General features: G+C 37.6%; 1 protein-coding gene across 1 annotated transcript; it reads left to right on the top strand.

Annotated features, from left to right (window-relative positions):
• The first annotated feature begins 49 nt into the window (after positions 1-49).
• Positions 50-14,777, top strand: fhip1ab (FHF complex subunit HOOK interacting protein 1Ab). Its single transcript, XM_065269053.2, has 12 exons — positions 50-397; positions 1,134-1,321; positions 2,652-3,365; positions 7,643-7,801; positions 8,052-8,138; positions 8,219-8,386; positions 8,455-8,534; positions 8,648-8,853; positions 8,940-9,989; positions 10,107-10,285; positions 12,177-12,297; positions 12,997-14,777. Exons 2-12 carry the CDS (start codon positions 1,226-1,228, stop codon positions 13,200-13,202), a joined length of 3,066 nt encoding a protein of 1,021 aa, XP_065125125.1. The 5' UTR covers positions 50-397; positions 1,134-1,225; the 3' UTR covers positions 13,203-14,777.
• Positions 14,778-14,942: the final 165 nt, after the last annotated feature.

Here is a 14,942-nt window from a genome sequence, read left to right on the forward strand (position 1 = left end):
AATATGAAGTTTACCTCAAAACGGTTGTCAACAAAATAGGCTTAAAACGGGAATAAATCTGCTTGGTATGTGCGTCCAGATGAACTCCGTCCTTTATAATCGGTTTTAGGAAAATTCAAGGATAAAAAGCGACTGACGTCCACGCGCTTATAAAAATCCCAATGTTTGTGTGCGCGCGCGTGTGTGTGTGTGTAATGAGACAGGACGCACGCACACACACTAATCTTACTGTAATCTCTCAGAGTGTTTGGCTGCTATAGTCTAACAGTATTTATCGGCTATATTTTATTCTTTACTTGAGCTGAAACGTTCAACGAGAGAGAAAGAAAGGATGATTATAACGGGTTAAGTCGAGAGGTTCAACAATAGAAACAAAATTACAACATTAAAGAAACCGGTAAGTGTTATAACACTGTTATACACGACATTACACAACAATGTAGTGATATATTTACTATATGTTTATATATAATAGTTTATTACAGTATGTGTGTACTTTGCCTATGAAATTATTACATTTACTTGACTAATCAATGAACAATTTAATAGATTGAACAGGGTTGTCACGTGTCATCACTGGTTAAAGTGTTAAAATGGTGGTGGGCTTTGCTAAGCACATTCATCTTTACCCCTTTATCACTTTATCATTATTATTATAAACAGCAGCAAAAATGTAGTTTTCACGTGGAAGATGTTTGAAATAAAATGTTTAACTCATGTTTGGGCATTTTGTTTAAATTATTTGTTATATTTCTATTTTAACGACACATTTTTCTTGAAATCCTGAAATGGTATCAGATATTATTATAACAGATAACATCACTGCTGTGAGAGAGAGAGAGAGAGAGAGAGATTAGTTTTGCACAGATGGTGGACTGGATCTCTCTCTCTCTTCCTGCCACTATGGCTGCGTTAAGATACAGATTCCTAGGCATGCTGTGGAATTTTGGGAATGTTGGAGAAAGGGTCTCCACCCTGTAGCACACTCATACAGGGTCTTCCTGCCACAATAGTCTTCCTGCTTCTGTGAAACATGACTGAACCTTCTCACCCATTATAATACCTGTTAAACATTTCTCTGGATAGTTTTATTTTTGCTTCATGTCTAAGGAACATTACTTGTTTCCCTGCAGATTCTCAATGCTTTGTTTTAGGTGACCATGGGAACACGAGTGACACCCGTCTGATGTTCATGATGGTGTAGCTCCGCCCATTCTCAAGCAGGATGTTGGTTTCTTCAGGTAACCATGGACGAGCTTTGAGTCTGAAGGGTGTGGACCCGGAAACATGTATGATTGTTTTCAAAAATCACTGGACACAGGTATGATCGTCTGTCTAGCATCCAACCAAGTTTTGACTCTGATTTAAAGCACCAACAAAGAGTTTTTTTTTACCTTAAAATAACGTTTCAAAAAAGTTTCAGTCGTTCATCCACTCGAAACAGGGTGAACGGCACTTTCACATTCGCTTTGCAATCCTCTATCGGCCAAAACCACACTAAAGAAGTTTCCAACCGTCGGGTCGCGGTCCTGAAGTTCGAGTGAAAACTACAAAAACTTGCTTTACGGCAGACCTACAAGCCAATCAGAGCCAGCTTTGCTGCAGTAGGCTAAATTATTTACGACAGTGGTAATGGACAATTCCGCTTCCAACCTGTAGGGGGAGCAAAGAGCAAAAACTCTTTAGTGTTGCTTTAAAGGTGGTGTGTGTGTACATTTTAGCGGCATCTAGTGGTGAGATTGCAAATTGCAACCAACAGCTCACCCCTCAATTTCAAAACACGTATGGTAGCTGCCACAGGCCAAATATGTTGTCGTCTGAGACAGTCGCTGCGTATGAATCTGCCTACTTTCATACTATATAGTAGGTGAAGTAGTGCTTTTCCCCTACTATATAGTATAGAAGTAGGCAGTTTGGGATGCAGCGAATGTAGGGACGAAACATGCTCTGTAGAGCATTTTTGTCCATTTAGGGCTACTGTTGAAAAATGACGACTACTTTCATGTTAGGGGACTCGCTGTGTATCTAGATAAAAACAGCTCATTAAGGTATTTAACAATATAGTTTATATTATGAGGTCTTTTTACAACACTGATAATATAGTTATGTATATTTTATTGCATTTCTGTCAAGAGATTTTCTAAAAGTTACACAATGCACCTTAAAGGTGCAGTGTGTAGATTTTAGCGGCATCTGGCAGTGAGATTGTGAATCGCAACCAATGGCTCAGTCCACCGTTCACTGAAATGCATAGAGAAGCTACAGTAGTCGCCACAGGACAGACATGTTGTTGTCTAAGACAAAATACAGTAGTGACAAAACACACTCTGTAGAGTAGTTTGTCCATTTAGGGCTACTGTAGAAAAATGGCTGCACAAAATGGCGACTTCCATGTAATGGGACCCGAAGTGTATGTAGATAAAAACGGCTCATTCTAAGGTAATAAAAACAATACAGTTTATTATGTAAGGTCTTTATACACCACTGATAATATAGTTATTATATTGCATTTCAGTCATTAGATCCTTCTAAAATTTACACACTGCACCTTTAAGCACATTTAACAATATTATTATTTGTCATACACATTTATTATTATACTTTTTAAACTTGAATCAATGAGTGAATCATATTAAACTATGTCCTGTTAGGTTCTGAGGATCTTGGAGAAGCATGACCCAGGTCGTGGCTTTGGTCTGTCAGGCAGCCTGCGATTCGGCCCGATCCCCGGGGACGAAGCGAGCGCAGTGCAGAACTACGTCGAGCACATGCTCTTCCTGCTAATGGAGGAGGATTCTGGGCGGAGCGGTGCCATGGGTCCTATCCTAGAATTTGTGGTGGTGGAGAACGTGATGGAGAAGTTGTTTCTGTGGAGTCTTCGTCGAGAATTCACAGACGACATGAAGCTTGAACAGCTGCGCATGTACGATATGCTGGTGGCTCGAGCCAAACAACCTCTGCTTCACCACAAACCCATCCTAAAACCCCTTATGATGCTGCTGTCTGCCTGCTCCAGCTCCTCCTCCGTGGGCTTCACCGCTCCAGTCAAAAGCAACAGCTCCAGGACAGAGCTCACCTGCACCACAGGTGGAGGCGGGGCCTCGGTGGAGGCGGAGCTTGTGTGTCTGCTGCATCAGTTGTGCTGCGTGCTGGTGAAAGATACCTCCGTTCTCGAGCTCTTCTTCCACAGCAGTGAGGATCAAGGAGCCGCAAACTTTCTTTTATTTTCTCTTCTCATTCCGTTCATTCACCGCGGCGGGACGGTCGGCTCTCAGGCCAGAGACGCTCTCACGCTTATCATGAGCCTTTCATCTCAGAACCAACTGGTGGCCAAACACATCACAGAAAACACATACTTCTGCCCGGTGAGTGTAGTGTTTGCTTGTGCACAATGCAGTGTGATGTTTTAGGTGATGGTGAGGATGCTGCTATGCCATTGCATAAACGTCGCTATGCAGTTGCTAGGTTGTTCTGGTTAGTTGGTCCAAGTCAAAAGAACCCATATAAGAAGGTTAGTTCAAGTCCTTGATTCTGATTGGTTATCTTAAATGCTATTTCATGCATTCTGACTTATTAACAGAGTTTAAGATTTGTAATCCTCATGCTAAACAAATGCTAAGTGTCAAAAAACTAGTTGAGCACGTAACAAGTATTTTTAAGACAAACTCACTTCTCATCTTTCATACAAGTTTTTTTCGAACATGGGTACTTGTTACATCAGTGACCCCATATTCCTTTTATGGGCACTTCTCCTGGAAAAGCACGCCCACACGTCACTCAGAGAGAGAGCGAGACTGACAGCTTTGTTTTATATCAAGACTCAACATTTTCATAAAAGAAGAAGTGTGTTTTTGGATGTATAGAGAAGAAAGTCTTGTTCAGCTTTTCAAGTAAGCCAGGATTATTGAAACAATGGATATAGTTTGTTTATCCGGGGTAGCAGAGGAGTTTTGCGTGTGTGTAGTTTAACGCTGGATTTTGTTGAAATAGGGCAGTGCCAACTGGGTCATGAGTCGCAGGTGGTAAATAAAACTGCATCAGATGTCTGTCTTTTGTTGGCATATAATGTAAATGACACGAACATGTAGTGAATCATAAGTTATCCAGAGATATTAAATCCTCCCATTGGACACCTCTGGGATTTCGTGCTTTTCCAGTAGAGCTGATCTGTTTTTTATAAATCTGATAAAACTAAAGACTCTTCAGAGATATAAAGGATATAATTTAACTCTATAGATACTTAAGATTAACATGAGATGATCAGAAACACTTTGTGTTTTATGGAAGCTTTAAAACTTTTAATTCTAATAGATTCCTTCAAATTTCCACATTTACAATCTGACAGACATTAAAGTAAATCTTGCTATTATTCTATTGGTGTATAACTGCACAGTTTTAATTCCCACATGATCTCTCTATCTCTCTTTCTTTTTATCTATTTATCTATCTGCCTATCTGTCCATCTCTTTGTATCTTTCATATTTTAATCTGTACTATATTATAATCCCAGTCATAGGATTTCTGTCTGTATGTGTGTGTGTAGATGTTTTACTGATGGATTATGTGTGGATGATGTGTGTGTTTTTTTCTAATAGCTTTCACCCAAATAAACCGATGTGCACAAACACAAAGACACAAACACACAAAGAGACGTACATGCTACTGACCCAAATGAAAAAATAGTATAGTATATTATAGTAAAAACACCGTAGAAAAATTTAGTAAAATTACTCTAGTAAATACTATAGTGTTTTTGAAGCATACTATAGTAAATGTACTATAGTAAACTGTATAAAAAGTAATATAGTAATTTATAGTAATCTAACTATAGGAAATGAAGTAAAATTACTCTAGCAAATACTATAGTATTTTTGAAACATTCTATAATAAAGTAAACTGTTTTAAAATACTATAGCAATTTATGGTAAACTTACTATAGGAAATGTAAAATTTCTCTAGTAAATACTATAATATTCTACAGTATACTACAATACACTATAGTTTACTGTAGTAAGAACTAAAGTATACTATGGTACTTACTACAGTTTATCAGTTTACTATAGTTAATACTATGGTATGTGTAGTAGCTAAATACTATAATATACTATAATTACCTACAGTTTACTACTGTTAACTATAGTAAATACTAAAGTATACTACCTTATTTTTTCATTTGGGGAAGTCTAAATAAGGGTGTGTGTCCAGAGTTGAGCAAAGATACATCAAAATGTATTTTAAAATAAAATACCAAATACCTTAGTTTTAAGTGTATCAAAATTAACTACACAATACAGCAGCCGCAACATGTATAAAAATAAACTACTTTTGAAAATACTAAAAAAATACTTACAAGTGAGCATGACATTTCTTTCGCAAACCTTCCATAAGTTGGACTATTTGATTTGTTGCTTCACCATTACATTAACTCTAATTGAGTCATGCAAAAATCTGACACATGCCATCGGTAACAAAGGGCCTACTTTGCATTAGCAACACTGACAAACAAGTCATTCATAACCGATGGCACCTGTATTCAGCAACTACTAATGAATCATTTCATTGTTATCATAAATATAATAATATATTGTGTGTAGGGTGGCCATTCGTGCCAGTTCTGCCGGACACGTCCTGAACATGTTTTCGGGTTCGTTCTCCGGAAGTCGCGTTGGTCGACCGCATACGTCATCAAGGTTTAATATTTCGGGTTTAATTTCAGAAAAGCAACCGTTACATTTCAAGGAAAGAATGAAACTACAATGATGGTATGTCTTAAAAGAAAAAAATCTTAATTTTCTAATGTATTTTAACTGAAATGTGTGAACCTCGATGACGTATGCGGTTATGCAAACCAAAATATCATGATCCTTCTAAACAGCTACTTCAACTAGGGCTATGGTTTGAAACAGGCTTTCCAATTAGGCATGGGCCGGTTACCGGTTTCAAAGTATACCGAGGTTTTAAACAGTCAAGGTTTCAGAACCACTCAAATGTTCTGTGATACCATCTCCAAGGTATGAGCTGTGTTTATAGAAAATCATTAATTCATTCATTCAAGTCATGTGATTGATTTGATGTTTACATTTAATATACATTACAAAAATATTATATATTTTTTGAAAGCATATTATAATTTAAAGGCTTTATTTTTACCTGGCATTTAAAAACAACACATTTTATTGTTGCAATGGCAATACTTTTGCGAAAGGTTATCATACCGCCATATACTGGCCCATGCCTATTTCCAATACACACGTGCTTGCATGAGCAGCTCTGCTATGCTCTTTCATACGCGATCGTATTTGTGTCATAAAGGAGCTCACAGTAAAAGCTGCTGCTTCACGCAAGTTTAGACCACAATATCATGGCATTAAAATCCCAGTCGTTGTTGTATAACACTTAAAGGTGCTCTAAGCGAATTGAAGCGTTTTAGACCATAAAACATTTTTTGTTACATACCGGAAACATCTCCTCACTATCTGCTTGCTGCCTGTCCGCTGATCAAACTGTAAAAAAACGCGATCTCTGTAGACAGCCCAGGCTTCACAAACGGCAATATCAACAAATGGCCAAACCTAGCAGCACAAAACGAAACAAAGTATTCCAGCCAATAAACGACAAGAAGGATTTGGGGGTGGGGGTTGGGCGCGTTCATGAAAGCACGGAAGGGAGGGGGAGGGGGAGGAGTTAGCTACGCTCTGTCTGTTTGAAAACAGTTCAAACATCAACAGGAAGTGACGTCGCACATTATTCGCTTAGAGCGCCTTTAACCGCTTTATGTTTTTCGTGCACAACCAATATAGGCTGAAAGTAGCAAGGTGAACTATTTAGTCTAGGCTACTAAAAAGTACCAAAACTTAAAGGGGCAATAAGTATGATTTTAAGTGTTTTATCAATCAAAATCAATGTCTTTATTCATAAATATGTCCTCGTTGGTGTCAAATGACCTCTGCCAGTGATCTGACTTTTCTTTGTAAGCTTAGAATTTCTTCTCTTTACTTACATTGAACGGTTAAGTCCAAGGAAGCATCCATATCGTTCCGCCGTATTGATAAACTATAATAGCAGAGAGGGACAAAAAGCAGACTACCAACGTGTTTTCATTCAGAACACATGAATCAGCTGCAACGAACAAGGAGATCAGTGACTACATAACGGCTACCGTAGTTGCAACACGCATGTGGAAAAGCGAGGCGCTAGAGAGCACTGTTCGTTTGAATGCAAAATACAATTTCACCACTAGATGGGGGGAAAACCTACTTATTGTCCCTTTAAAATGAACTGTTAAAAAATATAGCAAATTATGCAAAAAAGGTATGAAAACCTGTCAGCCTGCACATTTGACTACTACCTTTAATATGGATCAATTTTCTGGTCTGGGGCTCGGCAAACTTCTCATTAGGCACCAATCAGAGGCCGCATTTCTATGATGTCATCATGTAGACTTCTTACAAAGTATTTTACAGAATACAAAACACTAAAGTATTTTGATACAAAATACGAAGGCATTTTTATTAACCCTATCAAATACAAATTACAAAATACTATTTTGTATTTGAAATACATGTATCAAAAATACTGCCCGTCCGTGTGTATGTCAGAGATCTCATACATATGTATCTGTTTACTTATGCGTGTACTATAGGTGTTGGCTACTGGTTTGAGTGGTCTGTATTCGAGTCTACCAGCTAAACTAGAGGTGTACAGTGACGGCTGGTTCTGTCTGGAGAGAAATGATTGGCTGCAGATTCCAGAACTTTCTCAGTTTCTCAACTCACTCAACTTCTGCAGCACTGTGTGCAAGGTAATGCTTACACACACACACGCACACACACAATCTGAAACACACACGCACACAGAAACGCACACAGAAGCACACAATGAAAGCGTAAAACGTGGTAACAGTAATGCGTTTTAAAAGGAAACACTGAATTGGGTTCATTTTGCAATAATGATCGTCTAAATGCCAAATAAAATGTGTACATAAAATGTTGAGTGTAAATAACATGAGAAGGAGTTAAACATTATAACACAAATCTGCTGTTTGTCTGCAGGTTGCTCATGCGTCTATCCGAGATCAGCTGCTGAATTACATCTATAATGGGTTTCTGGTGCCTGTCATGGCTCCGGCTCTTCATAAGGTAAACCAGTGTAAAAGTCTGATCTCTCTTTCTGCTCTCTGATTGGTCTCTGTCAACTCTGCTGATTGTTTATTGGACAGTTGACTCTGGAGGAAGTGATGACAACAACAGCGTATCTGGAGTTGTTCTTGAGGAGTATGTGTGACCCAGCTCTCCTCCAAACCTTCCTCATCTTCATCCTCACACATTGCCATGACAACGTCAGCATCCTGGACACGCTGGTCAGTCGAATCAACACACCTTTTCAGGTGAGTGCATTAACGCACGTCTGTTTAAATGTGTATATTTGTATGTGTGACTCTGATGTGTGTTTTAGTTGGGTACGGTGTCTCTGGCTCTGTTTCGAACTCTGATTGGTCTGTATTGTGAAGATGTCATGCTGCAGTTAATACTCAGGTATTTATACGTTATACGGACCTGATGCCAAACAAGTCAATATTCATTAACAATAAACAAAATGTTTCTTTGCATACTGTACTGTAAAGTTGACCGATGTCTTCCTCCTGTAGATATTTGATTCCCTGCACTCATCTGAAGTGTGGTGAGAGAGTCAGATTGAAAGAGAGAGATTGTTACTCTATCACTGCATCTGCGCTGCTCTCTCTCGCCCCTTCATTCTTCATTTCTCAACCCTGCTGCTCTCCATCACAACCTCCAAAACCCGACTACATCCTCTGGTCAAAGGTCACTGAGGGTCTGCTAAAGGGCAACATGGGTAACAGAGTTTATTAGTCAGTAAACAAAGAGTATTTCTCATAAACATATAATAAATTTCCTATCTCTCTCTCTCTTTCTCTTCAGGCATAGAGGATCTGTTCTCAGGTGGAGATAGTGTCGGATGTTCTCGAATATTCGCTTCAGAGCCCTTAATAAACAAGAACTACCTCCAGTATCTGTATGATGCCCGCCGCATCATCTGTTCCAGTGTGCAGGCATGCTGCGTGTGGTCGGCCCCATATGACGGACTCAATCCCTCTCCAGATGAGTGTCAGGAGGATGAAGAGGAGAAAGAGGATGATGGGAGTCATCCTGTCACCACGACATCGCCCATTCAGACAGCCACACCCCAGCCGCCCTCCGACAGCGGCTTCACCGGCGAGCGTGAGCGGCTCGAGTTGGAGTGGGATGACACTTACGACGCCGCGCCCGACGGAGACGACAGCCAAGCGATTTCTGACAATTTGCAAGTTTTGCCTATCCCGGACGAGCCCCCGAAACACATCCAAGAGATGAGAAAAACGGCCATCATGTTGATTAAAGGATCGTACATTGAGGAATCAGACTTTCAGGATGATGTGCTGGTTTATAATCTAATTGCTCAGAAAGATGCACAAGACGACCGACAAACATCAATTAAGGACACGTTACATCACAACTGTACGAACAACCTACACAACCACCACATATTCAACAATACACACAGCCATCATGTCACACATAATCCAGTCCAAAGCAAACAGACACACAATTCTGAACCCAAAGATTCAGCACACCCCAGATCACAAACATCCACAGTTATTGTGAACGGACACGATCGTGAAGAACAGAAACAGGAGGAGGAGTCTGAGGATCTGGACCAAAATCTTAATGTCATTTTAGATCAGCATCAGAGCAAAAATCAGACCTCAGCAGGAGATAAAGGTGATGACTTTATCTCTCAGTGCCTACAGCTCATTCACCATCTGGGTGAAGAAGACGAGATCATCATGGATGATGAAGATCACCAGCAGCGGCTGCAGGCTCTGCTGTATGGAGAAGAGAAGGATGTAGACTTTGATTCTTTATGTGATAAAGATGAAGATGAAGAGCCAAACGCGACCGACACCAGGAAACAACGAATCCCGTTTATAGGTCTGTCGTGATATAGACAGAATAATGTCAGCTTACAGTAACCAGATACCAGTTTAGTTGTCTGGGTTTAGACCAAACCCTGTGTGAATCTGGTCTAAAGCAGTGTTGTTTTCACAGGGCCCTTCATCAGTGTTTTGCTTGCTCGTCTGGAGAACATGCTGGAAAACTCCATCGAGGTGAACCTACTGGTTACTGGGATATTAACTCAACTGGCATCTTACCCACAACCACTACTGCGAGGGTTCTTTCTCAACACTAGACCCGCATTTCAGCCCAGCATACGATCACTTTACCAGGTACACACTTTATTGAGAGCTGCTGACCCATATGTGACTTCTTATAAGGTTTGATTGTCATTGTTTTATGCATGTAATGCGAAAATACATGTTTCTCTTTTTTTAATTAAAGTATCTACAAAACGCAGTTTATATTTCTATTATATTTTTTATATTTTTATGTAATATATTGCAATATTGAAGGAAATGTGATGTGTGATAGCATACTAAATAATGCAATATTCTATAAGCGCTATACAGTGCTTTTTTATTGTTAAACTTTATATAACTAAACACATTTTTATATTTTAGGGAAAAAGGTACCATCACAACTTCTGATTTTGAATAGTCATAGTACTGTTGCATAAAACAAATCAGACATTTTAATAATGTAAACAAACAATAATAAATATCACCACTATCATGCGAAGTTGCACACGCACACATACAGGCGCAGAAAAAATTAAGAGACCACTACAGTTTTTAATTAAATAATAATTTCTAGATGTATTGTGACCATTTCAGTCCAGTGTCTGGTCCTCAGCAATGACATAAAGTTACCCACCAACGAATCGAGTGGTCTCTGGGGTGGTCCCGGACCTCCTATAAGCAGTGAGCGACCCCCCCCCCCCTAAATTGGGGGTCCCCTGGTTTTTATTAAAATCAAAATTAGGGATGCACCAATACCACTTTTTTAGAATACGAGTACTTGCATTTCAGTACTTGCCGATATCGATACCAAGTACTTAATAAAAAACATGATTTAAATTTACAGGTAACAGCTTTAGTCATATAATTTAACAAAAAAACAAATGACTAGTTTTCCAGTTTGTTGTAAACTCTGCCTCTTTGGACAACACAAGAGGCATTAACCCCTTACATGCCGCTCAAACATAGACATTTCTCAGACCGTGGTATCGATCCCTGGTATCGGGGGACTTTTAATGAGTACGAGTACTTTAGAAAATGTGGTATCGAGGCAGATACCAGTATCGGTATCGCTGCATCCCTAATCAAAATACATGAATTAAGAATTCTCTTGCTGCCCTGTGGTGTCACTAAACGATACTGTCTATTATTTGTCCCAATTTCAAAATAAACTAAACCAAAAGGTTTCTGTTTGAAATAAATGTAAACTCTCAAGTTCACCTCACGCTGTATTTTGGAGGAATTGGCAGATTTAGGATTGGGGGCTTTAAAAAAATTATTCTCAAACTATTACTGCACACTAATTTGAGGGGTAAACGTTTGATTAAAACATTGTTCAATGATTATATCTTACTTTGTGAAATCACAATCACCTATAATGATGGGGGGCTTGGTCGGGGGGCTTAGCTAGGGGACCCCTATAATCTTGGACATAATTGGAACAAATGTAAAAGACTGAGAGCATGACAAGACCCATGAAAGATGAGATGGAAAATCAGGGTTAGCTTAGGGTTATTTCACTTTTTGGATTTTTATCTAAATTAAATGTAAAAACATTAATATTTGTTGTTGAGAAATGGATTTGAACTTGTTTTCTCTGCAGTACTGAACATTGGAAAATACTGCATCTTTTTTTATTATTTGAACCATGTTTTCCCCATTTCTATTTTAAGTAAAATAGTATAAATAAAAACATAAATTTTATTAAGAATTTGGCAGAAATGTTAATTGTAAAAGCGCTTTGGATGGCCATAGGTCTGTTAAAAGCGCTATATAAATGCAGTCCATTTACCATTTTTTGCCATTTATCTGCATTGACCTTAAACTTTGACCATATGTCACTTTTTGAAGTATTAAAATTAAATCTCATTAATACAAACCATTGCGATATGCATATCGTTGTATGCCCATTTGTAACCCATTTTATCATAAATAGACAGGCAGACCAAGTTGTACATGTTTGTCAATATAATGTGTTGTTCAGGTGCTTGTATCAGTGGGTTCTCAGATTGAACAGTACACAGCATCCAGACCTGAGTTTTCTGAACTGGTCCGTGAAGCCGCCCAGTATCTGCTGCTCAAAGATCAGATCTTACAGGAACGAGGTATGTGTTTTATTCAAAACCTCTTCATTCTGTCTGTAATACTGGATGTCTTTCACAAATGCTTTTATCTGCTTACAAAAATTTCTAGTCAATTAGACCACCTGCATCTACATAGACTGAACTGTACACCATAATGTGAACCGACATACATCATCATCAAAAATATTATAAAAAATTGTTATATACAGTGGCCTCAAATTTTTTTTTGTCATTACAGTGACAGTGCTACATCTATTTATTACATTATATTTTAGTCAAGTCAGATTCATTTATATAGCACTTTTTTACAATGTTGCATTGTTTCAAAGCAGCTTTAAATGAAAGACAAAGAAAAGACAGAACAGAAATTGGGAAATTGATAAAAACATTTATGTATGGTTTTTAGGATAGGACAATATTTGGAAATCTGAGGGTGCAAAAAAATCTACATTTGGAGGAAATTGCCTCTACAGTTGTCTAAATTAAGTCCTTAGAAACACATATTACTAATAATAAATACATTTGTATATATTTACGGTAGGAAATTTACAAAATATCTTCATGGAACATGATCTTTACTTAATATCCTAATGATTTTGGCATTAAAAGACTAATATATCCGTGCAACTTAAGACTGGTTTTGACATATAGTATTATTTTAAAAATTGACATACTAAATGCTAAACTGACGTCTGTGTTTTATTATTTTCGGTCTGTCAGAGAGAGACGTCCACCTGCAGGAGAATGATGCTGTCTGGTTTCTGAACGGTCAATTCCCATCTCATCTTCAGAAACCTCTTCCTCCGTGTCCTAAAATCCCCGTACATCTGCGAAACAAAGTGTTTGCTGTAATTCTGTTCAATGAGTTTCTGAAGGAGCTGGCAGCCATCGCACAAGAGCACTCCATATTAATAAACGACAGATGAGTAACTCCTACATCACATTACAAAAACGTTCAAAAACAAATGTCTACATGATCCTATATACAGTGCTGCTTATCAAATTTATTAGACCATCTGTCAGTTTGTCTCAAAGATCATCTGGCATCATTATGTGGACTTTTTCCTTCTTAATGTTTCATCATTTTGTACAGGAGTGATGAAGGTCAAATTGAATTCATGTTTTTATTCCCAAAATTGAGCCGGCACGTAATCGCCAACATTGTTCGTGTACATTGGTTAAGAAGCACTTTACATTAAGTTTCTCGAGCACTATATATCTCTCTACATATCTGAACCTCAAAATACTGGTAAAGCTGAATTTATGGATTTTTATGTAATATCTCCAAACTGATCCAAGATCAGGCTTGTATATCACTCCCTATTGTGGGATGGTCGAGTTAAACTTACAGTTTTCATGACAATCTTTATAACAGTTTTCTAAAAACGGTGCCCAGTAAACAATGTGTACAACAATATGAAAACGATCCACTGATACTGTTAGCCGATTATTCGGAATGATATCTGCCGATACCGATAGTTTGGTTATTATATTAATTTGCATTAACGAAATTCTGAAGATTAAAGATTATTCCTTCATATAATGACCATTAATATTGAACATCAAACTGATGAATTTTCTTTACATTTTCTATACACAGAGCTCAAATGCATTGCATTTTCCTGTTCTCTTTTGATAAACAGGACATACAGTATCAGCGATGACTATCGGCTGTTTTTAAACGATCAAGTTTAAGTCTGTTTTATTTCAATTCTGCCACATGTGATGCACATACAGAGAATTGAAATTGCGTTACTTTACCATAGGTGTACAAAGACAACTTTAAATACTACACGGTAAACATTATAACATTAAACACTAACAGGAGAGTTTTTAAACAAATTACAAATAAATACAGTCAATATTTACTGCTAAAAAAGTCAAAAGTTCGAGATAGAGTGTCAAAAAGTAACAATATAATGGGTATGGTGCAAAGAGAACATTTACAGATTAAATTTACTTTGCAGTTTTATCGGCCGATAGTGTGAAAAATTGCTTTTTTCGACTGATACCAATAATTATTTGATTTAATGGTTCATCTCTAGTATACACTGTAATAAGTAAAAGTTGGATCGACTTTACCAAAACTACCAATTGAAGTAAGTATTTGTAAGTAAACCATCTTTTTACAGTGTAGTATTCAGTAAGTAGTAAGATTTCACTCCAATCATTGCTATTGTCCAAGTTTATGGTTTAAGTTAAAAGTCTTAATAATAATAACAGATCCCATGCTTTAATTGTTGTTGAATTGTATTTTTTCATCATCAGTGTGACTTCTAAGCACTTTAAACCAACAAAAATATGTTTATATCAGCCTAATTTTTCTAAAGATTTAACTGATAACATCTGAACTTTTTCGAGGTACACTTATGTGTTTATGTTTTATAATGCTGCTATTTTGTATCAGGTTTAATAAGATTGAAATGATACCTTTCTAAATGCACAGATCATCATTAGAACAATTTTATTTTAAAATCAGCTAAGATCAACTTTATTATGGAAGTGAATTACTGACAAAATTTAAAGACTGCAAAATATTCAGCCCAATCTCACGGGAATTCATATGTATTTCATGAGTTGGCTAATTCGTAAGAATTTTTACAAAATGAATCGTACAAAAAACGAACCATAATAATAATGAAACCCCTAATCTCAACATCCCAGAT

The sequence above is a fragment of the Paramisgurnus dabryanus genome, chromosome 21 (genome assembly GCF_030506205.2).
Source record: "Paramisgurnus dabryanus chromosome 21, PD_genome_1.1, whole genome shotgun sequence".
NCBI classification, from domain to species: Eukaryota; Metazoa; Chordata; class Actinopteri; order Cypriniformes; family Cobitidae; genus Paramisgurnus; species Paramisgurnus dabryanus.

Coding starts and splice junctions, on each gene's coding strand:
- fhip1ab (XM_065269053.2), top strand. CDS start 1,226: ATGTTGGTTTCTTCAGGTAACCATGGACGAGCTTTGAGTCTGAAGGGT. Junction 8,139..8,218: donor TGGCTCCGGCTCTTCATAAG/GTAAACCAGTGT, acceptor TTTATTGGACAG/TTGACTCTGGAGGAAGTGAT. Junction 9,990..10,106: donor ACAACGAATCCCGTTTATAG/GTCTGTCGTGAT, acceptor TTGTTTTCACAG/GGCCCTTCATCAGTGTTTTG.